The following is a 27,398-nucleotide window of genomic DNA, read 5'->3' as shown; positions in this document are numbered from 1 at the left end:
CGCCGCTTTAGGCTGTTTTTCTTCCCCCCCCCGCGCGCACAGCCGAAGGAAATACACGTTGATACAGTAATGTCTTCGTCCGTTTTAGACCCAAGCGCCACGCGCCGATATGAGGAGGCTGGAAATTGGAAACGGAATCTGCTGAGTTCAGTGAAAGGGTGAACAAGCAACTGTCCATACCTATCCTCTCACAACATTTATTTTTATTTGTTTTCACTTATGTTGATGCCAGCTTCAAGGCACATACGGGATGATATCCTTTTAGAATGAACTCTGATCGCTCTCTGGTTGGCTGGCTTCAACGTCCGCGAACGCTGGCCGTCGTCAATAAAATGTATCAGTCATATGTGAAATCTTTCGGAGCTCCTGTGTACCCATTTCCCCGACGTGTTTCACTTCCTTTCTGCTTTTTTTTTTTTTTAATTTTAATTTTTCTTCGCTTTCAAAGCGGTGAATTTGGCCGACGAGCAGTCATTTGTTTGCGGTGACGGTTGCGTATTCACAATACCCGCGTGAGAAAGAAAAGAGCCACAATAGGGTCAGTCGGGGACTGTGTTCTGAAACGTCCCCCTGTTTGGCAAAGCACAATGGTCAACCAAAATGGGACTCGCCTTTTTCAAATCCGTTGGTTCGATTCTGTGCCATCTTGTCCCACCTCTGTCTCAACTCTCTCACACCCCGTCTCTCTCTCTCTCTCTCTCTCTCACCCTGTCCCTCTCTCTCTCTCTCTCGCTCTCTCTCCCCCTCTCTCTAGCTCTCTCTCTCACCCCATCTCTCTCCCTCGCTCTCTCTCCCTCTCTCTCTAGCTCTCTCTCTCACCCCACCTCTCTCCCTTGCTCTCTCCCTCACTCTCTCCCTCGCTGTCTCTCTCTCCCTTGCTCTCTGTCTCTATCTCTCCCTCGCCCTCTCTCTCTATCTCCCTCGCTCTCTAGCTCCCTCTCACTCTGTCCCTCTCTCTCCCCCTCGCTCTCTCCCTGTCTCTCTCTCTCTCACCCCATCTCTCCCTCGCCCTTGCTCTCTCTCACCCCATCTCTCTCTCCCTCGCTCTCTCTCTCACTCTCTCTCCCTCACTCTGTCTCTCTCTCTCTCTCTCTCTCTCTCTCTATCTCATATAAGTCTCTCTTGCTATTTGTCTCGCTTTCTTTCTGATGTCTTATTTTCTCCCTCTTTCTCTTCTCGCCACACCCCACCCCTCCCTCTCTCTCTCTATCTCTCTCTGTCTCTCCCTCTCTCTCTCTGTATCTCTCTCCCTCCCCCTCTCTAACCTCTCCATTGTTCAAAAGATTTGCTCCCCATCCCTGACCTCCCATTTAAGACCGGTGACTCACAAGGACCGGCCCCCTGTGGCCCCGTGGGGATGGAAAGGGAAAAGGTTGCGGGAGAACACGACGGAGGCGGTCGGGACCGTCCAGTCAAGTCGCCCTTAAAGTGGAAACCCTCCCCCAATGCGGCCGCACAGTACACATTTAATGTAAAGGTGATTTAAAAAAAAAAAAAAAAAAAAAAAATCTAGAAGGGTTTCTATCTTCCCTCCCGGTTTTTAGCGTAAAACAAATGTACTTTAATATTTATTGTAGGCTACAGATATGTTGTTCAGGCTCTTGGTTCCTGTTAATACGATCTCAGTTGTGGCTTCGCTTCATGTGGATTCCCCTTCCTCCCCCCTCTTTCATTTAAACCTTCTTCATCGACTCCCCCGTACATTTAACAGGGGCACGTCACAGACCTTAGCCGTCCGCCTCCGTGGACACGTACGTGACGCCAGACGCCCCGGCTTTTGGAACGGACATCGTCGATCTCGACACGACGAAGGCATTTTCTCGGCCTCGGGCATTTGTTTTTTCGGACCCTTGTTTTCTTCTTTCCTTTTTTTCCCCTGTGTTTCCGCAGGGGAAAACGCCCCCCCCCCCCCCCCCCCGTCATCCACTCTCGGTAACGTCGTAGAACCCCGTGTATATCCCCCGAGGTTTACCCTCAGTCCTGGTTCGTCCCTGCTGTTTCATGAGTCACAAACACACGAGAGCCCAAAATCGAGGGGGCCCGCTCGGCGCGTCCTCCTCCTCAGGGCGCGAAGGCGGACGCAAGTAACGGATGCCAGGAGTCTCTGCTCTCGTCAATCTCGCTGGACGTTCTCATTGTGGTGTATATTAGCGTTAGGTAATATAGACCTCAATGCACTTTGCTTTTGACTTGAATCAGCTCCTTCCAGTGTGCCTGTACGGGTGATAATATCCGGAACTAGCCACTGGAGGGCGATAATGTCTTAAATGTGAAACACTTAAATTTGTGGATATTTGCACAGGTACTTTATTTATTTTTTAGAATAATATCATGAAAAAAAAAGGATTTATATCAGCCAGTTAATGGCTGTATATAAAAATATAAGAATATAGTATATATCTTAGAGCTCAAGGTTTATTTATAGCTAGAGCAAGGGAAGTAATTCTAGTTTAAAATAGTTTCTGTCGATGACAATGGGGGAACAACACAAACCTGCAATCCTGCATGACTTCAGAGTTTGGTTTTAAAGGAGAAAAAAAAATGATGCACACATCGGAAGCCTGGTGCCACACAAATCCAATTTTTATACCTAATTAAAATAATAATAATAATAACAATAATAATAATAATACAAAGAAATGGTACTGATTGTAGTACCAGTTCTTCCCCTGGTCACATAAGGAAAGGCGTCGGTGAAGCCCAGTGATTTGAGCCCTCCATCAAAAAAAAAAAGACCATAATGAATTGGTTCAAGTGTACCACCGTGAGGCCCACAATAAAGGTTGAATTATTACCAAGACGAGAAAGATTCAGAATAAGCATTTGGCATCCTCCAAATAATTGGAAGAAAAACGTGAAAAGATAAAGAAACATTACAAATCTGTAAATTCTTCTGCAATGATTCCACTCTGTGTGTGGGGGGGGGGGGGAGGGGGGATTAACAGCCATTGTGAGAAGTCCCTGAACTGCTGAAAGCCTTGCGTTGCATTCAAGCCATAGAAACGATGATTTTAAGAACTTCCGATCACAGAGAAACCTCTGGTTGGTTGCTGAACGCTGGCGTGGAGATTACTGAGGGGAATGGGGAGAACAGGATTGATGGATGGACGTTGTCCGATGGCGGAATACACTGTTTAAAAAAATAAATAAAAAAACGAATGAAATGTATTTTTGAGGGAGAGGTACCTTCTCAGACAGTTTGTCATCGGTGTTGTCAAAATGGCTGATTGTTACAGTGTTATGTTCCTGGGAGGAAGTTTAGTATTTTGAAGTGCACTGTCATCCTAGATCTGGATTTTGTAAACCAGTTGTGATATACAGGTGGGGACTAATGAAACTGAAGAACTTGCACAGTTTGACGTACATAATGATTCTGCTCCCCTCTGCTTTTTGACTCCATCCCCTCAGAAACAAAGTGTAAAATGAGATTCATTGGTTGTGGTATAAAAAGGAGAACATGGAGCTGACGATTAATAAAAATTCACAAATGTTGGCATTTCCCCCTCCCCCCCCCCCGGATGTTTCTTTTTTCTTTTTGTATTATGTGTTCAATTATAGGTTTTCATGGCTACTTCATGTAAGAAATGAATTGGCGTATAAGAAATACATTTGCCTTGGCTTGGCCTGTACGGTTTTGAGGTTAATATTGTCATGATCACTACTATTGTCTGAAGGTGAAGGCAAACCCAATGATTTGTCATGAAAAGGTTCAGAGCAGAATGTAACTGTATCCACTGGTGATTGACGCGACACAGGAAAAAAGTTCTTGTTGAGAGTGTTTGTACGGTTGTTTCATTTGGGGCATTTTTTTTATTGAACAGCTTCAATAAATTTTTGTCCGTTTTTTACTTTTTACAACAAAAAGGTGATGTGCCACGTTTGCCAGGGGAGCCCGGCTCAGTGGAGGCTGATCCCAGGATGTTAGAGACCAAAAACGGAAGGACGTGAAAAAATGATTGAAGGAAAGGAAAGGGAAATGAAAGAGGAGGAAGAAGAAGAAGAAGAAGAAGAGACAGCGGACAGAGAAAAAAGATGGATGGAAGAAAAAAAAAAAAAAAAAAAGAGCTGAGCAGAGTCAAGAGTCTCTCGTGGTTAGCCGCAGTTTCCCCTGCACGCCCGTTGGTTGGCTCCAATGAAATGAAGTGGTCACGAGAAAAAGCAAATCATTGTCCCTTTTTTTTTTTTTTTTAATTTACTTCTGGGCAGGGATCATGCTGTCGATGGCTTCTCCCTTCTCCAGCTTCTTCTCCATCTCCACCATCAGCTTGACACCATCAACCACCAGCTGGACCTGGTCCACCTCGGAGGAGCCCAGGCGGTCAGCGTTGGAGATGTCGAAGACTCCGCCCACGGAGGCAGTGTCCACGCCACCTGGAGACAGGAAGTCAAACGACAGGTTACCCCACCATCCGTCGTTCATGCAAAGAGGTCAATAGAAGTTACTTGGAAAAAGCTGGTGCGTTCCGCAGAACGCCGTGCGGTTCTCTCAATTCCCTTCGTCACGCAGGCGGTAAGAGATCGAGCGCACCTGTGCCGCGCTTCTGCAGACGCAGCCTCGTGAGGATCTCGTCGAACTTGGCATGTGTGCTCAGCTTGGGCAGCTTGACGTGCACGCCGCCGCGCAGGCCGGTTCCCAGGTTGGAGGGGCAGGTCAGCACGTAGCCGATATGCTCGTTCCACATGAAGCCGTGGTTGTGCTTCTTGAAGATCTCCTCGATCTGCAGTGGCGAGAAAAGGGGAAAGAGGAACGTGACATTTTCGCCACCTCGGCGGCTCCCGGCCTCACCCCCCGGGATGCGGGCCACGTCCCGCGCCGTACCTTCTTCAGGCCGACGCAGAAGCGCCTGAAGACCTCCCTCATGTTGCCACCCTTCTGCATGGAGATGACGCGCAGATGGTCCTCCTCGTTAACCCAGACCAGGAAGCTCTTCTCGACGTTGTGCCTGCGGCGGGGAAGGAATGGCGGCGGCACTTTCAACAACCTTTCAGTGAGACTGAGACTTTTGACATTTCACAACCACGCGGGATTATCTGAAAAGCGTTTTGTCCCTCCGTGTACGCACCAGATGCCTCTGGCGTCGGGCCAGTCCCGGGCCATGCCGGCGCAGGTCAGCAGGGGAGAGACGGGCTTGTCGAACAGGAAGTGATCGTTGATCAGCTGCTCCTGCTCGGCGTCGGTCATGGACTTCAGGGGGTAGTACTTTCCCTTGAACTCGCCGTCCAGGCTGGTGAGAGCTGAGGAGACAGAAAATGATTGAGTTTTTGAACCCGGTAACCTTTTCCCCGGCCGCAGCAAAATTGTTTCCCCATCGGCCACGCTCACCGCCCCGAATACGTATTAATGGTGGATGAGCTCACCCTCGACGGAGAGCTTCTCAATGGCTCTGCGCTCGCCACGGCTCGTGTGGGGGGGCAGGGTGTATCCCTTCACGCTGCGGCCGGTACGCACACGGCTGGACAGGACGTAGTTGGGGTCCAGGTCATCGCCGCCCTAAACGAAGAGCAGGGTCATGCCATATGCTGTGCGCTATGTTTATTGTTTTGTGCGCTCGCCGCATCACTGGACGCCTCACCCACCTTCAGGTTCTCGAAGTTCAGGTCAGTCTTGTGCTTGTCGGTGGGCTTGTATCCACCATGACGGTCGGAGATGATGGGGTCGAACAGCTCCTTGAAGACCTCATAGGACTCCTCATCACCAGCGACGCAGCCAACAGTCATGATGAAGGGGTGACCTGAGGACGGGTGGAGGCGGAGAACGGGGGAGGTCAGTGGCGGGCAGGCGTTAGGAGAACCGCCTTGTGTGAGCGTCTTGTATTTCTTTTTATTCATGTAATGGTTTTTCCTGTCCGGGTTTCAGCGGCTCACCGGGGTTATCGACTCCAGTCTGGATGACGTCGTCGATGGTGAAGCCGCTGGGTGTCTGCCTGTCCCTCACTTTGCCGTACATCTCCTTGGTCAGCACCTTGGCCATGTGGTTGTTGTGCTTGGAGAGGTCGGGGAACTCCTCCTCAGCTTTGAAGTTGAGTTTGAAGTTGTTGTGGGTGTTTCCGAAAGGCATGATTGCGTTTCTCACACTGCGGGGAGAGAGGATTACTTTGACTTCCGTCAGCTTTAAACCATTCCTTCATGTAAAAGGACCTCCGTCGATACCCTGGCGTGTAGTTAACTGCGATTGCAGAACTGGCCTGCGAATGAATACCTTTGGTAATTCACATTTAGTGAGCGAACATTCAGAGGTAATGATACTCAGTGAGCCTGCTGGAAAGTACTGGAATCCTGGGAACAAGTGTCACTCCGTTCCCTACGGATCAAATGTCGTGTCGAAATAGATTGTGGGAGGAGATGGAGGGGTGGGGTGGGGGCGGGGTGGGTGAAATTGCTGGCTCCGTATTTTTAACACTACCCCAGCCTCTGACTCTGGGTCACGCCCCACTAATAAACCCATGGGGTTTTTTTTGTTTTTTGTTTTTTTTTACACGCAGCCACTAAATCCTCAACTTACAGTGAGGCATCCTTATGAAATACACTGATGTGGAATTGAAAAAAATCGCTCATTAATCAATACATTCACACAACAATCAACACATTTCGAATCTAAAAACGTACGTCACAACAGTAACAGATTGGAATTTCTTTCTTTTTTTTTTTTTAAAACACAAGAGTCCAGTTTGCCAGGAACATCGTACACAGAGTACACCCTTCACAAGGTCATGTTCACTGAATTTGGTTAAAATGAATTGAATTCTGAATGAATTGGAAGTCACTCTAAGAGATTGGTCACTTGACTCATTAAAGTAATGGTGCACCTGATACGTCACGAAGGCAACCTTTTATAAAGTGCATTATCCCAGGATTGGCAGAAGGTTGGATGTAATCTGTGTTTTAATCTGAATTTTCTCGATTAATTGACAAATTCATTGCCTTCTATTACCACCCTAGAGTATGATTTAGAGTGGCTGAAATGAAGTGCGAGACATTCAAGACCTCAAGGCCATTTTACACCTGTTCCAAATTCACCAGCATGCGTGGCACTTGAATGCACCTGTTGAACTCAATCAGCGTCACAAATAAACAGCGACTCGAACGAGTAAATCTTTGTTTCGTTAAAAGCATCGCTGCAGCTCCAGCCATGTCAAAAATTATCTTATTCATTGGCTTTTTTTTTATAAAAAACAAGAAAATATACCACAATTAAATGAGCCCCCGGAATCAAGTAGATCTTTTTTCCAGCTCAGAATGCACTGCAAAGTCACCTTCCAAATTATTATGCATTCCTCCTTTGATCGACGGAGTCAAAATGAGTCAAATCACAAACTAGATAAGGCAGAATTTAAAAAGGACAACCATAAAGCCATTTTTATGTTTTGGATGCCTCTCTGAGTCCGTTTAGACCTCCAAATATCTGCAATCGCCTTCCTTAAATCCACACAATCAGTGACGAGTGATGCGGTGTTTTTACCTGCTCACCAGACAAGAACAAAAGTAACAGTCCTTGGGATCAGATCCTGTTCACCACGGCCAAAATAGGGGTCACCCAACTCGGCTAGTCCTCTCCGTCGGCTTATATACTGGGTGTACTGGACAGCTCTGCGGCCATTGGCTTGGCCATTTTAGTGCCTGCTGGGCCCCCATTGGTCAGGGCTGTTTTCTGGTCACCTCGTTCACTGTGCCAAAGGGATTCCTTTTACATCTTGGTCATCCAAGACAGGCACTGAAGCCTACCCCCATTATTACCCCCTCCCCACCCCCCACACACCCGCACCCCCCTACACACACACACACACACACGCACACACGCAAACACATACACACACACACACACACGTAAGCTGCCCCCTTTCTCCCCCCACACCGTCACTTGGCCCATACATAGATCCTGTTGATGGGTGAGAGTGTGTGTGGGCGGCAAAGTGCAAATGGGGGGTGGGGATAGGGAGAGTAGGGTAACTGAAAAAAGGCTGAGCTGCGTTTTTTTGCAAAGCACAGTACAGAGGTGTGTGTGTGTGTGTGCGTGTGTGTGTGTGTGTGTGTGTGTGTGTGTGGGGTGTGAGATTCACAATTCTTCCTCCTCACAGTGATCTATGTTTAAAAAGTAATTACTCCAATTAGATTAGATTAGATAGATATCTATTACTGTAACCCCAAGGGAGGGGGAAATTAGGGCATTACCGCATATACAAGGCGGCAAGATCAGAAGGGAGCAACTAATTACACATTATGAATAAATGAGAGTTCAAATTTAGGTGATTTCACAATACAAGTTCGGGGCGTTATAAACAAGTGACATTGGCACGTACACATTTTAAATGTTACCTAAATAAGGTGAATAACACTACACAGTCTAAAGTTATGTTTAACACTGTATTTTCGCGAACAGTAATTTATAATTTATATAAGTAGTGACCTGGTAAATGTAATATATATATATATATATATATATATATATATATATATATATATATATATATATATATATATATATATATATAGAGTTCACATATTAATACAGTGAAATGGATCAATAGTAAAGTACAATGTGACTCATACCATAAAGATTAATACTACTGTTGTTTGAGGTGTAAATAGCAGTCTTATTTGTTTTGAGGTGGAAATTTGAGGTAATCTTAGGCAAGGCACGTTTACTTGTAGAGCACATTTCAACAACAAGGAAATTCCAAGTGCTTTACATAAAACATCAAAAGCATGAAGACAAATCGCAAAGAAAAACATTAAAAAAGGACAAAGAATGGATAAAGTTTTTACTTTATCCATTCTTTGTAAAAAAGAACACATAGAATGCATAAGTTATAGTGGAGTGCAAGAAATTAATCAAAGAAACCTTGTTTTTACTCTTTGTTTGTTATTTAGCCTATTACCTGAATAGAGTTTTACCTTGTCAAAGCGATATCCTAGCCCCGGTGAACCGGTCTGCAGCCTATTCCTTGAATCTTAAACGATTGGCCTTCAATAGAAAGCCACTCGATGGAGATAAAAGGCCTCCCAAAAGAGAGTTGAAAGTGTAGGTGCTTATTCCGAGATCATGATGGTAACAGCAGCTTGTGGGAATGAGCAAGAGCGAGGCGCGCCGTGATTTTGCTGTGATGCGTTCATTTTATTGTATCATTGTTTGTGTGAGCCACTGTATTGAAGAGACGAATCACAACCCCGTCACCCAGGGACGCGTTTACAGTCTGTGTCATTGTTGGACATCAAAGATTAGAAGTGTGAACCGACGAGATGGAACTCCGGAGGAAAAGATGAAAGATGACACTGTCTGCGATATAAGCTGCATTATGGCCTTTTGAATTGAGACCTCTCAAATGTCTTACACCATTTCACCCAAACTGTTGCGACACAGCTGCTTGGCAGTTGAATTCAGAAAGCGCCGGAAGTCTGTTTTAAGGACATAAAGTGTCACGGGTATCATGTTACTCTTATGTTGAAAGCCTCAAATGTGAATGGACTTGGACGCCGGGGAAGACAAACGCGCAATCCTCGCCCTCTTTCTCCTGCGCTCTCCCTGTCACCCTACCCTTAAATGATAGCGCGCCATGAGAGCCCGCCATTTCACCAAAATGCACGCAACAAGATTCTCCCTTTCTTTTATTTTAATGGAGGTTACATGACAAATGGAGTTACTGAATGTTAAGAACTTCTTGTTCCTTATCAAGGCCCTCAAGTTTGCGCAATGGTCAGTTTGTAAATTGCCAGTAAAATCATCAGAATCAGAGTAAGGTAGGTTTTTAGTTTTCAATATTAGGCGGGCGTTTGGAACCTGATCATTGCAGGCACAGAGGGGCAGTTCCCTGTGACGCCCTGTAGGCATACATCAGTGTCTGACATTAAGTTTGATGCAAGCAGCGATGGAAAGAAAGTGAGTGACACAGTATTATCCCTGACAAATTCATTTTTTGCTACCGCCAGTGAAGAACATTGGGGTGCAGGGAGACACACAAGGGCCTTTGGAAAGGCAGTGAACCAGGAAGGAGGGGGACATCCCGACTTGTCTGCCTGTCTGTAGGGCGACCTAGCCAAGTGGCAACCAAGTGACGGCCATGGCTTCTCTTTCAGACTGACACCTGCTTCGTCCAGTCACATCTGTCATACGGGGCGGGGGAGGGCTATGACGCCTCTGACCCACTCCCACGCGGCCATTTTGTTCTCCAGCCCTTTAACTCCCGTCACACTCCAATCCGTTGCTCGCTGCTAATGTCAGGCATTGCGGATGGTTGGGGAGTGTGGCCTGCCCTGTCACCGTGTCCTTGCCCTGTAGAGACACCCCCGTGTCCTGTTACACAGCTGTCTGCTGCCCGTCCCTCCTAGCGGGGGGTTACCAAATTAGTCTCTGTCCAGGCTCCTGTACACTACTCCATGTCTCCCTACCTCGCCTATCAACACGTCCCAAACGTCGCTGTTAAAGCAGGATTCTATACACATATAACACAATAATATTCAGATCCAACACTTTAATTTCAATATATTACCTGGTCAGAGCCATGACCTCTGTGTGGTATTTTGAACCACTACGGCTGCAACCACTGCCACTGCGCTTTACAATCGTTTGTCTGTCGACAAGAGGATTTGGTGAGAGAGAGAGAGGAAGTCATAGGACCCTGGAGTGAGATTCCCGATTGACTGGCTACCGACACTTATCATTGCGCAACCGTCTAATGCCAGTCGAGGACGGTTATGCAACAGGCCTGTGATCTGACGCATGTGAGTCCGCTCCTCATGTTGGGCTTTGAAAATTGCCTCAAGCTTGACGAGATATGGAAACCCCCACAAAAACACTCATATCTCAGCTTGAAAACGTACTCACTTATGGCTGTTGCTTTGTTACAATCAGTTCATCTACGTAGTGTTTTTATTTGTGTTTGTGTTTTTGTTTGGAAACACATGGGAGAATTGTTTGGACTTACTTGTGTTGGATCAGTGCCAAAGTAAGTCTACATTGGCCAAGACAGCAACATAAACATTGTGACAATAAACACAACCAATACGAACAGCCATATACAACTATCACACACTAGAAACAAGTGAACACAATATCCAGTTAAAATGAAAATACAAGGTCAAGGACAAAAATCCAGTTATGATGCATAAACAGGCACATTTTGGGGAGCGATTTCAGTGACATTTTGGCAGCAATCACATTGATCAAGAGTGCTTTTTTCATGATCCTTTGAAATTTACTTAAATTGCCCCATAGTAATGAGTTCAGATAATTTCAGGTCCTTCTGTACAATATTCCACAAATGGGCAGCGTATTTAAAAGCCTTTTTTTTTTTTTGCCTAATTCTGTTATAACTCCGGGGACCAACATCTGTAGAAGGTGTAGTATCTGTAGACATTACAGTAAGAACAATCATAGACACGTGTTTCAATATGCTGTGAAGGAAGCAAACCTTTTGCAATCGTTTCTTTCTGCTCCACTGAGCGACTTGAGTGTGTGTCACAGGATTATGGAGGAAGTAAATTTGGTTCACGGCGTCTGAGAACACATTCCCTGGAATCCATATGACCTGACCCTTGGAGAGGCGTCCGACTGCACTGAGCCGTGTCAGAACAGCACCGTAGCAAGCCGCTGCAGTGGCCGTTGCAGTGCAGCACGTAGTGGGAAAGGTTGAAATTCTGTGTGTAATTGTGTATTCTGCATACCCAGTGTGGGCCGCAACTTCTCACCCTCTGCCAAAATCCTTACGTTTTTTCGGCCGTGCTTTGCTTATGGAATGTTCCGGAAACAGGAAAGGCCTTGAGAAGAAGTTGCGTAATTCCCCTGGCAAAGGAATTCAATGGAGTTATGACCCTTTAAATAACACTTTTATTGTGGACCTTATTTATATCTTCTCCCCCCCTTACATTAAAATCCCCACCTGTCTTTGGAAAACTGACTGGAGACGCAGAACAGTTTCACAATGGTTACGTTTAAAGAAACATATTTGAGTCCCACACTTGTTTTTTTCACTGTACCTCATGTCTCTTCTCTTTCATTGTATGAAACTCATTTTATGTTTGCACTTATAGAATTCACTAAAGAACAACTAAAACAATTGTATTTTTCTTCCCCAAAAACACTCCTTCCTCCTTGCACACATTGTGGTGACTGGACATTGTGTGAATTTTTTTTTTCTTAGTGTATGTGTTTGAACGGATACTATTAGATGGGACTCAAACCATTGAAGCTGGGGCCAGCAGTGTTACGTGTACAGTGTGTGGTCAGGGGGAGGCTATAAATACACCCTGGGGTTTGGTTGTCCATCTGCCGCCCGTCAAAAGCCAAGCCCCCCCCCCCCCCCCCCCCGCCTCCCCCATCTACAACGGTGATTCAATTTCATCCAGTCAGGTCTTTAGTTGTCCTACTTTGCCTGACCAGGCCCCCAAAGGCCAGTGCTTATACTAAATTCTCACAAATTAACAGATACCATCGCCGCGTGGGCAATGGTACTAACAAGCAAATGAGTAAAGCGGGTGAAGCCGCTATGCAAATCATAGTTGCATCTACTGAACTACTGTGCAAACTACCGTGTGGTGTGCTAGGTAGTTTGCTACTCATGCAAATAACATCCTCTTAACTTTTGGACTCAAATGCGGTGTGTGTTGGAATTGTTTGAGGTACAACTGTAACCTAAACAATTGAAACATTCAGTACAGAAATGGCTCCAGGCGATATGTCCTCTACCACTGTGGGACTTAAGAGTTGAGGTTTGTTTAAAGAAGTGATGAGGACGTGTGGCGGTGTTGTCAGGCTTTCTTAGCTGTTAACCTGGGTTAAGAAGGTATTTATTAGAGGGGATTCTGCTCTATACATCTGGAATAGTGTGACTATCGCCAAAGGTTATCCACAGCTGAAGCTCTGTTTATTCAACTGCCTTGAATGGATCAGCTCATGGATAGACAGGGAGTCAGGGGCTCACTCTTGATGCAAGCTGGTCAAATGTAAAACTCAGAAGCTGGGAGAGGGCGGGTGCCACATTTCTCCACAGCACAATGAAGTTACCACTTAAGATTTTAAAAAAAAAGAAGTGCATGTACTTCATCATTGGGATGTGATCAATCTTAACTATACGATATAGGATCAGTTTGTGTCCCAATGACTAGAACACTTGAGCTTCACTGAAACATCCTGCGTGCCTTGGACCCAGCAAGCTATTTTTAACTGACGTGGAGCCGTAGGGAAACTAGTTAAACTATCACGTCTATCTTCACATATGGGCTGGCAACTGTCAACCTATTCCCAATGTTCAAAGGAGAGGTTGCAAAAAGAAGCACGCCACACCTGTCCATTCAGTAACACATGTAGCATCGCCTGTGAAAAAGAAGCACGCCACACCTGTCCATTTGGTAACACATGTAACGTCCCCTGTGCAAGCAAAATGGCCTCATACAAAGAAGTCCTGAATCAATAAACAAACAATTCTAATGTACTGTAGGGTGGAAGTTCGTTTTTTCCTCTAAATTGTTTATTGATTTCAATTGTTTGCATTCCTTACTCAAAATAACTCAAGTTAAGACAATTGTATTTATCAAGCACATTTAAAAACAACCAGAGTTGACCAAAAACAGCATACAATACAAGAGACAGTCAATAACACAGAGAACAAGAGGTGATGGTACTCCTGGCGATTTTAGAAAGATTCAAAGGCAAAAGAGAAGAGGTATGTTTTTAGTCTGGATTTAAGTGTGCAAAGAAGGGGCAGACCTAACGGGGAAGGCTATTCCACAGCTTTGGGGCGGCAGCAGAAAAAGCCCAATCACCCTTTTGCTTCAAGTGGGACAGTAAGAAGCATCCGGTTAGAGGATCTAAGTGACCTAGAGGTGGAATAGGTGCATAGGAGGTCAGAAAAGTAAAGTGGTGCCAGACCATTTAGTGCTTTCAAAACAAATACAACTTTAAAATCAATTCTAAATTTGACTGAAAAAGCTTTCCTTTACAACATAGTTGATCTGCCTGTCAAATTTGAAGGCGGAGTCGGGCAACACACCAATGTTTTTTACGTGTGGTTTGGTGAAGGAAGATAGTGGTCCAAGGGATGTATAGAACAATCTCAGTTTTATTGTCATTTGACACAAGAATGTTTTTGGACATCCAGGATTTTATGGAGTCGGACAACACACCAATGTTTTTTACGTGTGGTTTGGTGAAGGAAGATAGTGGTCCAAGGGATGTATAGAACAATCTCAGTTTTATTGTCATTTAACACAAGAATGTTTTTGGACATCCAGGATTCTGTCTTCAAGGCAGTCGAATAAGGTTTTTTTTCCATTTGGTTTTAATGGGAGGTATAGCTGGGTATCGTTGGCATAAAGATGGAAAGAGATGCCCTGTTTCTGGATAATGGAACGCAAGGGGGCCTGTACAAGGAAAATAGAATGGCACCTAGAATTGAACCATGGGGGACCCCGCAGGTGAAGCAGGCAGAGGAGGACGAGCGATCAGCAATCTGAACTGAAAAGGTTCTATCTTGTAGGTACGATGTGAACCAATTTAAAGCTGTTCCAAGAATGCCAACCCCATATTCAAGTCCTGAAATGAGAATTTTGTGGTTGATCGTGCCGAAAGTGGAGAAGAAAATTTGTGAACCCTTTGCGGAGCCCAGTTTATGTGAACAGACTCCTGGATCTCACAGGACGTTCTCCATGTCCCATGTAGACGACCCATAAATTACCCCCTTAACTTCCACTGTAGTTGTGGATATCACCCCTTCTGTGCTTCCCCTGTTTATCTCTAGCTTTATCTGTCATTTGTAAGATGTTGAAAACAATTACTTGAATACCAGAAAATCTCTTGTGAATCCTGACATGCTACTGGAATCTGAATTTTGTGCACCGTACTTTTCCTTCCATTCTAGTGTAACTGATGGCTCGCAGAAGCAAGCATCAATGGAAAGGAGACGAATGACTATCATCCAAACAGCTCTGTTGTGTGAAAATGAAAATATTAATATTGACGTGGGTACCATACTACAGTATATCACTCGTTAAGTGTGTAATTCTATATTTTTCTCTTTTAAGATTATTTCTCAGATTTTACTTGGCAAAAGGCACCTGAACATGCCTGCTATGGCAGGGTATTCATTTTCTCTCTTGAAAATTTCTGGAAGAATAAAAAGGGGGCAGTGGCTCAGGAGGTAGAGGTCCTCAAGCAATCGGAAGGTTGCTGATCCAATCCCCAGCTCCTCCTGGTAGACTGCCATGGTTTCCTTTAGCAAGACTTAATCGTAACTGTTCCAGATGGCTGGGAATGGCGATAGGGAGCGTCTGTGCTAACATAGCAGAACTGGTACAGCGCCCCCCCCCTTTCTGTAACCGTGCTAATGTCTTGTAAATGAAACAATGGTCAAGTTCATCAACCAATCATTTTTCTGAGGACCTGGTGGAACCTCCTGATGACCCCTAGGGGTCCCCGGACCACATATGAGACACTCTGCTCTCATGGGGCAGAATGAGACCTCGGAATGGCGGTAGGGATTGTCCGTGCCAACATAGAAGTGGTGGAGCGCCCCCTCTAGTTACTAGGGCATCTCTGCTCAATCTGCTTTTTCTGTGTCTGAAATGTCTATGGTGGGTTGCTTTCATGGTTTATTCACCCTGCTCAGGACCTAACCTGCGTACCTGAGTAAGTGTACACACTGTTTAAAGGATCACCTGCTTAAAGGCAACTCTTAATCTGATGCAATTCACTTTTCACAGACTGTCTGGTGTCTAACCTTTCATTGTAAATACACACAGACACACACACACACACACACACACACACACACACACACACACACACACACACACACACACACACACACACACACACACACACACACACACACACACACACACACACACAAAATAGTTCCCTGCAATTATTTCAAGGAACCCTAGTTTGGGGACAGTAATGCCTTAAAGTAAATATTCTTCATCAACACCAACGGAATTAACATTAAATCTTATAATCACGTTATTCCAAAGGTACTTAGTTTAAGATAATTTTACCGTTCACATTAAGCCCTAAAACACAACACCCTTATAGAAAAAGCCACAAGGTGGTGCCATTTACATTTTCCTGGACTGATTCTGACAGACCTCTCAGACCTGAACCCACTAGTTTTAAAGTGGTAATCCATATACAGGTATATATATAAATAAATCCTTTAACCTTCCATATTTGAACTTCCATACTTGTCGATACTGTCGTTAGGGCAGTAACACATTCTGTAATGGTGGTAATGTCTTGTAAAAAAAAAAAAGGTAAAGCATATCTACCAATCGTTTTGCCAGGGACCCGGTCGAACCTCTTGAAGGACGCCTAGGGGTCCCCAGACCACATATGAGACACTCTGCTCTAATGGGGCAGAATGAAACCAGAGATCCAAATGGCCATAGGGAGTGTCTGTGCCAACATAGCAGAAGCGGTGAACCGCCCCCTCTGGTTACTAGGGCATCTCTGCTCAATCTGCTTTTTTCTGTGTCTGAAATGTCTATGGTGGGTTGCTTTCATGGTTTATTCACCCTGCTCAGGACCTAACCTGCGTACCTGAGTAAGTGTATACACTGTTTAAAGGATCCCCTGCTTAAAGGCAACTCTTTAATCTGATGCAATTCACTTTTCACAGACTGTCTAACCTATGAGGGACTATTATCCTTATTCCATTGGTAACTCTCAATCTATTGTCATCAACAGATTTCTCCCACAGAAATGTGTCTGCTGCAAGTTCATTCAAAACCCTTTTTTCAATTGTTAGCCCACCCCTACTCCATTCTACACTATGGGCCTTGATGCGTCGTGGTTGAAATACATGAGCTGTTGGTGACATCATAATACACTAAAATGGAATTAGTGACTGAGGTGGCGTTGATCCCATTTGTGAATAATATTTGGCTGCAGTTATTTTAAAGATTTGATTTTATTCAACAATAGACAATTACTATATACAGTATATACGTACATTATAATCTATACATACAATTATATATAGATAAATTAATATAATATTCTACTTTTGGCTGAATGTGAATTGTTGATAAAGAGGTTAATTGATTATTTTGTATGTTTATTGCCAAATGCTTGTTTATTAAACCTACAGTTTTGAGTAAGGTAACCTACTTTTTTCTTTTTCCTCATATGTAAATTAGTACTTTCCCCAATATGCTTACCTGCAATTCCTAAGAAGGAGGGGTGGATCATACTAAATTGATGCACGTTGGTCCTTTGGCTGGAAGTTTCAAACTGCGTTGACGACGTAGATTCAAACATATTTGAGTTCATAGATGAATCTCAGGATTCTGAGGAAAAAAATCTGAAGTTTGAGATTAATCTCTGAACTCACATATATACTTTTCGCCTTTTCACCGGGCATTCATCTCTATTTGGCGGTGATTGGAAAAGAGGTCTGGTTGGGTGGAAGAATGTTCTGCATGAGTTTTTTGCTCGGGGCAGCGGACCTTAGGTTGGGAACTGCTGGTCTAGTAGACAGTAATGTCTTAAAGTTACTATTTTCTCCTTCCGCGCTTTTCATCAAAGCCAATGGAATTAAGATTAAATCTTAGAATTACCTTATTCCAAAGGTACCTAGTTTTAGAACATTAACCCCTAAATACTAATGTGCAGTTTAAATCCACAAGGTGGTTCCATTTACATTGTTTTCCCAGACTGATTCTGACTGACCTGAATTCAAGATTCAAGATTCAAGATTCAAGATTTTTATTTGTCACATACATATACATACTTTCATACATATATGCAGTGAAATGTAATGCAACGCACCCGGTGATAACACACAATATGTCCTAGGAAAAAAAAAAAAAATTCTAATAGACCGACTAACTGACTCCTAAAACGTAATACAGTAAGTTGAATACTTATAGAATAAAATAAAAATATATAGAATAAAATAAAATACAATAAAAATAAAATGAAATAAAATGGAATAGATAGAGGGAATATGCTTATGTATATACAGATATGTGCATTAAAGTGGCAAGTTTTTTTGGCGTACATTATGATAAAAAAAAGGAAAAGAATACTAAGAAGTGAAAGAGTGACCGCTAGGGGCGGCGCCACTATCGCACTATCCCACTATTCACCCCATATATTTAAAGAAGACATTCCAAACATTGCTTGAACCCACTAGTTTTAAAGTGGTGATCCAAAGAATTTATTATATATATATATATATATATAATCCTATAATCTTCCATATTTGGACTTCCATACTTGTTGATACTATAGTTAGGGAGGAAACACATTCTGTAACCGTGCTAATGTCTTGTAAATGAAACAATGGTCAAGTTTATCAACCAATCATTTTTCTGAGGACCCGGTGGAACCTCCTGATGACCCCTAGGGGTCCCCGGCCCACATATGAGACACTCTGCTCTCATGGGGCAGAATGAGACCTCGGAATGGCGGTAGGGATTGTCCGTGCCAACATAGAAGTGGTGGAGCGCCCCCTCTAGTTACTAGGGCATCTCTGCTCAATCTGCTTTTACTGTGTCTGAAATGTCTATGGTGGGTTGCTTTCATGGTTTATTCACCCTGCTCAGGACCTAACCTGCGTACCTGAGTAAGTGTACACACTGTTTAAAGGATCACCTGCTTAAAGGCAACTCTTTAATCTTATGGAATGCACTTTTCACGGACTGTCTAGTGCCTAACCTTTCATTGTAAGTATTAAGGTTTATTTAAATTTATTTTCGTTTATTTTAAATGTATAGGTTTGTTTTGGGTTAGTCCTAGTGGGTTATGCAACCCGGGAACCCCAAAGCAGTGCCCCTGCGCAGTATTACAGCCAAAAGTGTGGCGCAGGCTCCGTTTCAGGTCGTCTCCCGAGTCGGGATTCTGAAGGAAAGCCTGACCGACCGGGGCACTACCTTTATGTCACGTACACTTTGGGAACTTTGCAAGTTACTGGGCGTCCGCTCAACTCGAACCAGCGTTCACCATCAGTAGACCGACGGCCTGGTGGAGCGCTTTAATAAAAACGCTGAAAAACATGATTGGAAAGTTTGTTCACAACGATAGCCGTATTTGGGGCAATGTGGTTGTTTGCGGGTGCGGGAGGTTCTCCAGGCCTCCACGGGATCTTCTCCCTTTGAACTCCTCTCGGGCAGGAGACCCCGGGGCGGTGCTGGACCTCATCAAAGAAAACCGGGAGGAGGGTCCTAACACCAGTAAGAATGAAGAATGAAATACAGTATGTTATGGACCTGAGAGCAAAGTTACACGTGCTGATTGGGCCATTATCACGGGAGCGTGCGCTCCGGGCTCAGGAACGTCAGCGCCTCTTATATGGCGGGGGCTCGGCTCAGACAATTGCACCGGGGGACGAGGTGTAAGTGTTGCTCCCTACTACGTAATTGCTCGCAAAGTGGCAAGGGCCTTTTGTGGTGACACGGCGGGTTGGCGAGGTCGATTATAAGAGGTTATCTGGTATATTTCAATACTTGTACTCTTATATATATATATATAAGAGTACAAGTATCATATATGTTGTATATATACATATTTCCTACCTATTCTTACTATAGTTTTTTTTAAATTGTTAAGTTTTTTACTACTGCACCTACCTGTCTGTCGTCCAGCTCATTTCATAGTATTGTTGACCCTGCGTTAACCTGCATATGACTTAATAAAACCCTGACAAAGCCGATAAACCTACTGTTTTGAGTAAGGTTACCTACTTTTTTTTAGTCGTACTTAAATAAGTACTTTCCCCTATATGCTTACCTGCAATTCCTGAGAAGGAGGGGTGTCTCATACCTAATTGATGAACGTTGGTCCATTGGCTGGAAGTTTCAAAACTGCGTTGACGACGTAGAATCAAAACATATTTAAGTTCAGAGATGAATCTCAGAATTCCGAGGAAAAATTCAGAAGTTTGAGATTAATCTCTGAGCTCACGTACATGCCGATCATCATCCTTCCCATGTCGCCCCTGGTCGTCTCCAGCGGCGGTGACAGGTCGCCGGTGTCCTCCGCCGCTTTAAGAAGTCAGGGAGCGTGGTGCAATGGCTTGCACAAGCAGGGTGGGGCATGGACTGTAGGGGAAGGCGCCGCAATAAACATGAACGCACTTCCTGGTCCGGTCACTGCCTCACGCCATGTCCGCCGATGAATGGAAGAAGAGGTGCGAGGATGAGTGGGGTCTGCGGGGCGTGCCGATGCCCGACACCGTGGACTGGAGGCTGCTCTTCGGAGCCAGGCCGTTCGGGCGGAATTTGTTGAAGAACCCTGCGCCGCACGGTATGACGTTACGATTGTGCGGTTCGAAGCCATTATGCCGCGTTCGAGCGGTGCTCAGAACTCGGCCATTCCGACTCTATTAGCTTCCACCTCCGCGTTAAACGTTGAACGTGACCGTATGTCATAGTTACACTCTTCAAATATATAAAAAGCATCAATAATTTCAACATTTTGCAATATATTGCAGATATGCGTATTCATATGATAATGACATGCATTTCAAATATATGCCTGGATCATCTCTTGATTTAAGTGTTTTAAATAAATTGGAGCTGGAAATATTCCAAGAATATACATGTTTATTTGAGAAGAGTAGCGCAAAAAATAGAGCGCAAATTTCTGTACATATTAAATATAAGTTCATTGCGTATGTGTGGCATCCCTGCAGAAAGGGATTATTTGTGGATCTCCTTTTCTGTTGTTTTTTCTTTGTGTGCATGTTATTCTTAGCAGTTGCATTGATCCATGAGCATAGCTTAGGTAGGAATTGGTGAAAAGGGGGTTAAAGACTCTGGTGCTGATGACAAATACCAAACGCAAGATGTGAAGAAAGTGATTTCTCAGTTTGACCGCAGTGAAACTGTTGATTTCTCCACTTCCCATTACTAAAACCACTGTATCCTCCACGGGTATCGAAAGGTTCTTTCTAACAAAGTATACATCAAACGGCACATTAAGAGGTCTTTTTAATCATCTAGAAATATCTATGAATTCCTCAGAAAGATTTGCGCTAGTGATTTTTACAGCTGTATTGTTGTCCTTGTGGCAGTCGTGGTTCCACAGGAACCACAGGAACCACGCCTGTCACAAGGATTGGCTTACATAGGACTTTGTTATTGCTTACGCAGGACTGACTCACAACACTCCCCCACCTGAACCCGAGCTGACTGAAGTGCCTGTACTTGGACCTCCTCGGTTTGAACCTGAAGGTGGGAGAGGAAAGTGTGTCAGAAGGAGAGCAGTGAACGAAAGCTCTTACGACAACCTTTCAATCTGAATTTTTATTTTTATTTTTCCCTGTTTATAGGTGACTTTACGAGCTGGACCACTAGCAAGGAAGTTATTCCCTTTGATACCAGCATGATACCGCCGGGTGGCCTTGTCTGCCATTGGCCGCAGTACAGGTACAATCTGGGCTGCTTGGGAGTGCTCGTCATCAAGCATGCTCCTTGTTATAACAAAGGATAAGGTGCAATCATCCACTGCCACCACCCAACTTAAGCCCTCCACACAACACTGCAATTTTGCCATCTTAAAGAACACTCAACCTTATCTGCACTTAAATTTTGAATTTGTGATACTGGACTAAGTCTCTTGTCGGGACCGATGGTCCGTTGTCTTGGTTCGTTCAGTAGGACATGGTCAGGAACAGATGATTACCTGTCGACCCTGAATCCGAAAAAGTTGCTCTGTGGTACAGCTGGCACATGCTAGTGTGCCAGCTGTGGCACAGAGCCAAACTAGAAAATAACAGGGTCGCCAACATAGGACGCAGCCTTGTCTTTCAACTAAGAACAAAACGACCATGGACTGGCTTCAATTTGCACAGTCTGACAAGGCTTACAAGCAGGATTTTACCTCTTTCCCGTTGCATGATCTGACATGTCATAAAGGTGAAAGTTGGTCCAAATTGCACAGGGTGTACAGTGGCCTTTACCAAAGCACGTGTCACAGCAATCCCATGCAACAGCCCATCAATGTGGGGTTACAGTATTGTTATCTCCTCAGCTGGTTTTCCATGGAGCAGCTCGTGGACCTGAAGGCAGAAGGACTGTGGAAAGAGCTGCTGGATGATTTTCAGCCTGACATAGTCATCCAAGACTGGTGGGTTGCCTCCTCCCTCCCGCTGCGCCTACTTCTCAGCGTTGCCTTATCAATTCTATGAGCAACATGGGCAGACATGTTGCAAGAGAACATGTTCATGTTTTGTAAGGTATGAGGAAAGTCAGGTGCATAAGTCCATCTACCAGCTCCGTGTGAAGTTACTGGGGGCCGACAGAAAGACAGTGATCTCAGAGTTCTTCGCTAACCCTACCGAGGACCTGAGCACCTACTCACACACCTGGAAAGAGGTGAACTTACTAGTCAAGACCGCTGTCCGGATGTGTAGCAAGTCTTGTAAATATATCAGATATGTTTATTCCAACCCTCTGCTGCTCTACCATTTACTGTATGTCTGTCTGTCGGCCTGTAGGTGTTACATGTGTTCTCTGGCTACCCGCCTGGCGTGAGGTACGTCCACTTCCTGCATCAGCTGAAGAACAAATTCATGATGGGGTTCTTTCCAACCCTGGTCACCGACAGTTCAGTCACTATCAAACCGACAAGATCTAACCATTAGGTCTAAACTGTCTGGAAAACCTTAATGGAGTCCTCCGGGTCATTACAAATCAATATGTGTTCTCCTCAAGCAGGTGCTTTTGCTTTGTTTGACATACTGCATTTGCAGTTATATAGTATGGGATGAACAGCCAGTTGTCTTAAAGAGACAATGTCTTTTTTGCATTTGCATTATTAAAATAAAGAAAATTGTGACCTCTCACATGCATTTTTTTCCACAAACCTAGCCTGTAAGTCTTGTGATGCCAGTCTTTACACAATATGCACTGTTTCATTATATATGGAACACTTGCTTTATTCATATAAGATAAGACAAGATAAAACTTTATTAATCCCAGAGGGAAAATCAGGAGAACAGCTGCAAAAACAGTTCCGTCGAGAAAGAGGTACAAATTAGAATGACATAAGAAATAACACATACTGTATGCACACTATCTATTCACACAGTTGACTAGTAAGACCAATCGGTAAGTGCAATATACAGTATTGCAGTGTTACTAATACAAGAGGCTACAGTAGTAACAGTAATAAAAAAGAAAGTCTCAAAGTAATATCAGTAGTAGCAAGTAAAGTGGAATTACAAGTGTCATGCAGGCAGTGGCATTACAGTGAGTAATATCAGCAGTGAAGAGTATCATACATTAGTATCAGCATCCAGTATTAACGATAGTCAAAGAGTGGTGTACAGTGATAATAGTACATAATAACAGTATAAATAATGGAGATAATACTGAAGGATCCTAATAGAACAGCAGTCCTAGTAAGTGACAACAGTCTAGATATTTATACTCCAAGGTAGTATTATAGTGTCTCGTACCGTACACTCCAGGGTTTTAATCCAGTGGTATTATGATGCCCATTGCAAAGTACAGAATTCAGTGAATTCAAATGATGTGTTCATTTAACTTTATTTATTGAAATGAATCCATGTTGTTGTTTGTTTCATTTTGATTTTTTCATCATTTATGTTTAAAGTCATTTTGGAGTTTCTAATTATTTTAGTTCGACCCTGTAAAGTCCTTACATACGTATACGTGTATGTATTATTATAAAACCACGTGAACCCACTTATTACACGAAACGCGAAGTGTGCGTGTATATACAGATACACGCAAATTGTTGGTGTCGGCTCGTTAAATAACTTAGCAGCAGCAGGTAATTCTAGAAGTCAACGTTCTGTCACTCGCTGCAACGTAAACATTGCGACGGGCGCTCGTGATGTTGTTCCCTCTGAGCCAATCACAGGCTGAGCCTGTCAAGCTCGACTGTGCGCCTGCGCAGTGGGCCGTGTGCGAGTGAAGGGGGCCACATGGACTCCAGCATCTCTGCGCGGCGATGTGAGTTAACGGAAAGTTGGTCTGTGAGTCCGCCTGTCCGCTGAGACTCGGATCGTCGTACCAGGGCTTTGGTTCCAGTCTTTCTGAAACAATGCCGGCTTTTCGGGACATCTTGCCGTAAACGAAAAAGGGTAAGAATCGACCACTGGCCAGGAATAATAGTAATAATAATAATAATGATGATAATGATGAGGTGATGTTGACGCAATCGTTTTGTTTATTATTTAGTTGATAATACGGCATGTTAGTGTGTATATATTAATATATATATATATTTTTTCTCATATAATAACAGTACAAGTATTGAAATATGTAAAATAAGCTAAAATTATAATAAATATTATTACACAGGATTGTGTCGAACCTCATCCAATAGAATGACAGTGACAGGCAGATTAACAGTCTCCTCTGACTTCCATGTATCTGTCAGTATTTAGAAAGGTGTCGTGAGACTTCCTCAGTGATGGAGAAGCACTTCCCTCAAAGTTAGTAGGGAACAGTCTGAAAACTTTGTTTTATTCTATCCTATTTTTATCTACAGTTGCTATTTTGTTGTGTTATTTACACCAGTGTATTGGCTGTGTTCAACACCTTTCAAAGGCCAATTGTTCAATGAATGACCTTGCATGCTGTCATATGCATTATTCACAGATAACATTTAAGAAGATAAAAATATCTTTCATTGGGCAGATGGTGTTCCTCTCCTCTTCTCACAATTGTATTAACTGACTTAAAGATCCACCCAATTTGCCAAAGTAATCTATTATGTGTGATTGCGCACAACGAGTCAAATCTCTTATTTCTTTGTCTTCTTTTCTCCTCAATCTCCTAAAAACCCAAATGAACATTCCATATTCTCTCACTTCTCTCACATGTGTCCTAAAGATGTTCGTACGTCCAGTCTATTTGGGGGGCGACGTTGCCTGGGAGCAGTTATTAAGCCTGGTCAAGGTACATTGACAGAGAGGACAATGTGGGTTTAGGGATTCAGAATCTAAATCCAGGCAAGCTACCTTTAAGGCTTCCTGCCACTTATTCTGAAACGCAACCCCCAGCGTGTGTGTCAGCACAAGTAAACCAATGCTCCAGCATTGTACCTAGGCATTGACACGTGCATCATTAAAGGTGCAACTGGACAAAGGGGAAGAGGAAGGCCCATACTATATGATACAGTATAGTGCACTATACTATACCCCCCAGTTCTTTTGCATTCACCAGGTGGATCATTAGATCCAGTGATCAGAGCCATTAGTTGATCAGATCCATTAGCTGCAATCGTATTGCCCGCCTCAGTTCAGAAAGCTTAATGTCTGTAAAAGGGACTATCGTGTCTCAGCCTCCTCTCCTTTCTCTCTGAGGGGGGATGGGATTTCCTCCCCCCACCAATAAAACTATACAAAATGATTTAACAATTATTCTATGAAAACTATTCAAATTCACGCTTCACACGATAATGCATTTTGATTTCCTAAAGGTTACACCGACTTGTGAAAGTGGTTGGATACGCTTAATAAGTTTGGTCTTAATTTGGATCCTGTGAGAAAAGAAAGTACATCGCAAAGGAAATCAATGCACTATATCTGAAAATTACATTGTGTGTGCCTGTGTGTGTGTGTGTTTGTGTGTGTGTGTGTGTGTGTGTGTGTGTGTGTGTGTGTGTGTGTGTGTGTGTGTGTGTGTGTGTGTGTGTGTGTGTGTGTGTGTGTGTGTGTGTGTGGATGTGTGTGGAGGGAGGTCATCTGCATTTGTAGTTGATGTAGCATTCTCACCGGTATGATTTATTCAATTTTATCCGTTATTTTTCCTTGTATTTGTGGTAGCCCATGCAATGCACATTGAAACCTGTGTTTTAAAAAAAGTGATCTCAAAATTAGGTTTGTTACCTTTATTATTATTTTCTATCCATCCAGCCATCCATCCATCCATTATTGTGTGTCTCAGAGGCAGTGTGCTTAGATATTATTATTATTATTATTATTATTATTATTATTATTATTATTATTATTATCATTATTATTATTATTATTGTCATTGCTATTATTATTATTATTATTATTATTATTATTATTATTATTATTATTATTATTATTATTACTATATATTTTATTATTATTATTTTATTCATGTGCCCCTCTTGTGATAAGTTGTGCAGCGCAAGTATTAAGTAAACACTCCAGTTGCTTTGCCGGACAGCACAATGGAGAAATAGTGAGGCTGGCTAATGGCTGGATGTCACTTATTGTCACTAATTGTCATTTATTTTCAATGTGCTTTATTCTATCTGAAAAGCTTTGAGTTGCAACAACGGTAATAATGGGATATTATTTCCATATTTTTTGTGTGCACGTTTGTCTGTTGGTATGAGACTTTAAAGAGAGAAGTAAAGTGAGTGTGTGTTTGTGTGTGTGTGTGTGTGTGTGTGTGTGTGTGTGTGTGTGTGGAGAGAGAGAGAGAGAGGGAAAGTGAGAGAGGCTGTTGTTTTTTTGTCTCCATTCGCCCCCCTGGTCTATTGCTTTGTCTGCTTAGACCTGCTGGCTGCCTCTGCACTTTTTGTTCCCATTTCCATTGTTCTAACTAAATTGTTGCCCCGGATTCAACCAACACAGCCAGGAATTAAAGGCACCACTCCATATGCATTGGAGATAGCACATTCATATATAAAAAGGAATCATGTTTTAAAGGTATATATCGATGAGGGTGTGCGCTCTACCCGTCACTGTTGTATGTTTTGTTCCTTCGACTTCCGCCAGTCGATAACTATAACAATCAACCGGTGGGCCATTGAGATACCAAGATATTTTCCATAAGTCATGTCAGAACAAAAATAACGGCATCCAACAGACAAACAAACAATGAACAAACGCTCAAAAACAGTGATTTGCTGAGGTCTCCGATTTCAGTGCTTCACCCTGCGAGAGACTGTTTTCATACAAGTTTGTCTATTTCTGATACAGACCAGTCGCCTTTTCTTGACTGGTGAGCTGTTCGGTACATAATATTGAATATATTTTAGCATGTTTTTTGTTTATTTTTTGCTTTTGTTCGTGTTGAATATTGCATCACCGGTGTCCCTGACTGGGCTCACACTAAACCGAGAATGCTGCTCCTTCTAAGGTGACAGGATGACACAGGTAATGGAAACCTCAGAGGCCGCTGTCTGCAGCCTGTCAGTGGTTTCTCTACCAGCCTCTCCACCGACGGCTTCACCGCTGGCCCCATGCAGCTTTCCTGTGCGTCCATCCGTCCGCCAGTCTCTCTCCCTCCACATGTGCCGTAAGAGTACATTACTCGCAAAGACACGTGTGGAGGAATCTGAGAATGGGGTTAGCGTTAAGTTCGAGTCAACACTGAGCACTTCAGGGAGAGAACGATCCGGTCCAGGGTGTAGTCGTCTGATGGGATCGTGGACCATAACGGGTATTGGGGTTAAAGCAAACACCCGGTGCTTTCTCTTAAAATTCATATGCTACATCAAATTATTTAAACTT

At 43.6% G+C, this 27,398-nt stretch overlaps 2 protein-coding genes across 4 annotated transcripts; one reads left to right on the top strand and one right to left on the bottom strand.

Moving 5' to 3' along the window:
• Positions 1–3,778: 3,778 nt before the first annotated feature.
• Positions 3,779–7,573, bottom strand: ckma (creatine kinase, muscle a). 2 transcript variants are annotated; one of them, XM_080014007.1, is made up of 8 exons: positions 7,460–7,573; positions 5,866–6,074; positions 5,578–5,732; positions 5,359–5,491; positions 5,064–5,235; positions 4,820–4,943; positions 4,529–4,718; positions 3,779–4,371 (listed from the first exon to the last, which is right to left on the bottom strand). In XM_080014007.1, the coding sequence occupies exons 2-8, from the start codon at positions 6,056–6,058 to the stop codon at positions 4,193–4,195; spliced, it is 1,146 nt and encodes a 381-aa protein (XP_079870133.1). In that variant the 5' UTR covers positions 6,059–6,074; positions 7,460–7,573; the 3' UTR covers positions 3,779–4,192. The 2 variants fall into 2 exon arrangements, with proteins under 2 accessions (XP_079870133.1, XP_079870134.1); XM_080014008.1 differs by having other exon boundaries at positions 7,468–7,555.
• Positions 7,574–20,091: 12,518 nt separating this feature from the next.
• Positions 20,092–22,702, top strand: nccrp1 (P1, F-box associated domain containing; the record flags this gene model as incomplete). Of its 2 annotated transcripts, XM_080014366.1 has the most annotated exons (6): positions 20,092–20,233; positions 21,082–21,162; positions 21,261–21,357; positions 21,962–22,057; positions 22,167–22,305; positions 22,428–22,702. In XM_080014366.1, 6 exons carry the CDS (start codon positions 20,092–20,094, stop codon positions 22,572–22,574), a joined length of 702 nt encoding a protein of 233 aa, XP_079870492.1. In that variant the 3' UTR covers positions 22,575–22,702. The 2 variants fall into 2 exon arrangements, with proteins under 2 accessions (XP_079870492.1, XP_079870493.1); XM_080014367.1 differs by lacking the exon at positions 21,082–21,162.
• Between the last annotated feature and the right edge of the window lie 4,696 nt (positions 22,703–27,398).

This window comes from Zeus faber (assembly GCF_960531495.2).
Source record: "Zeus faber genome assembly, chromosome: 14".
NCBI classification, from domain to species: Eukaryota; Metazoa; Chordata; class Actinopteri; order Zeiformes; family Zeidae; genus Zeus; species Zeus faber.
Note: the sequence above shows the minus strand (reverse complement) of the source record. Positions and strands in the feature narration are given on the sequence as shown.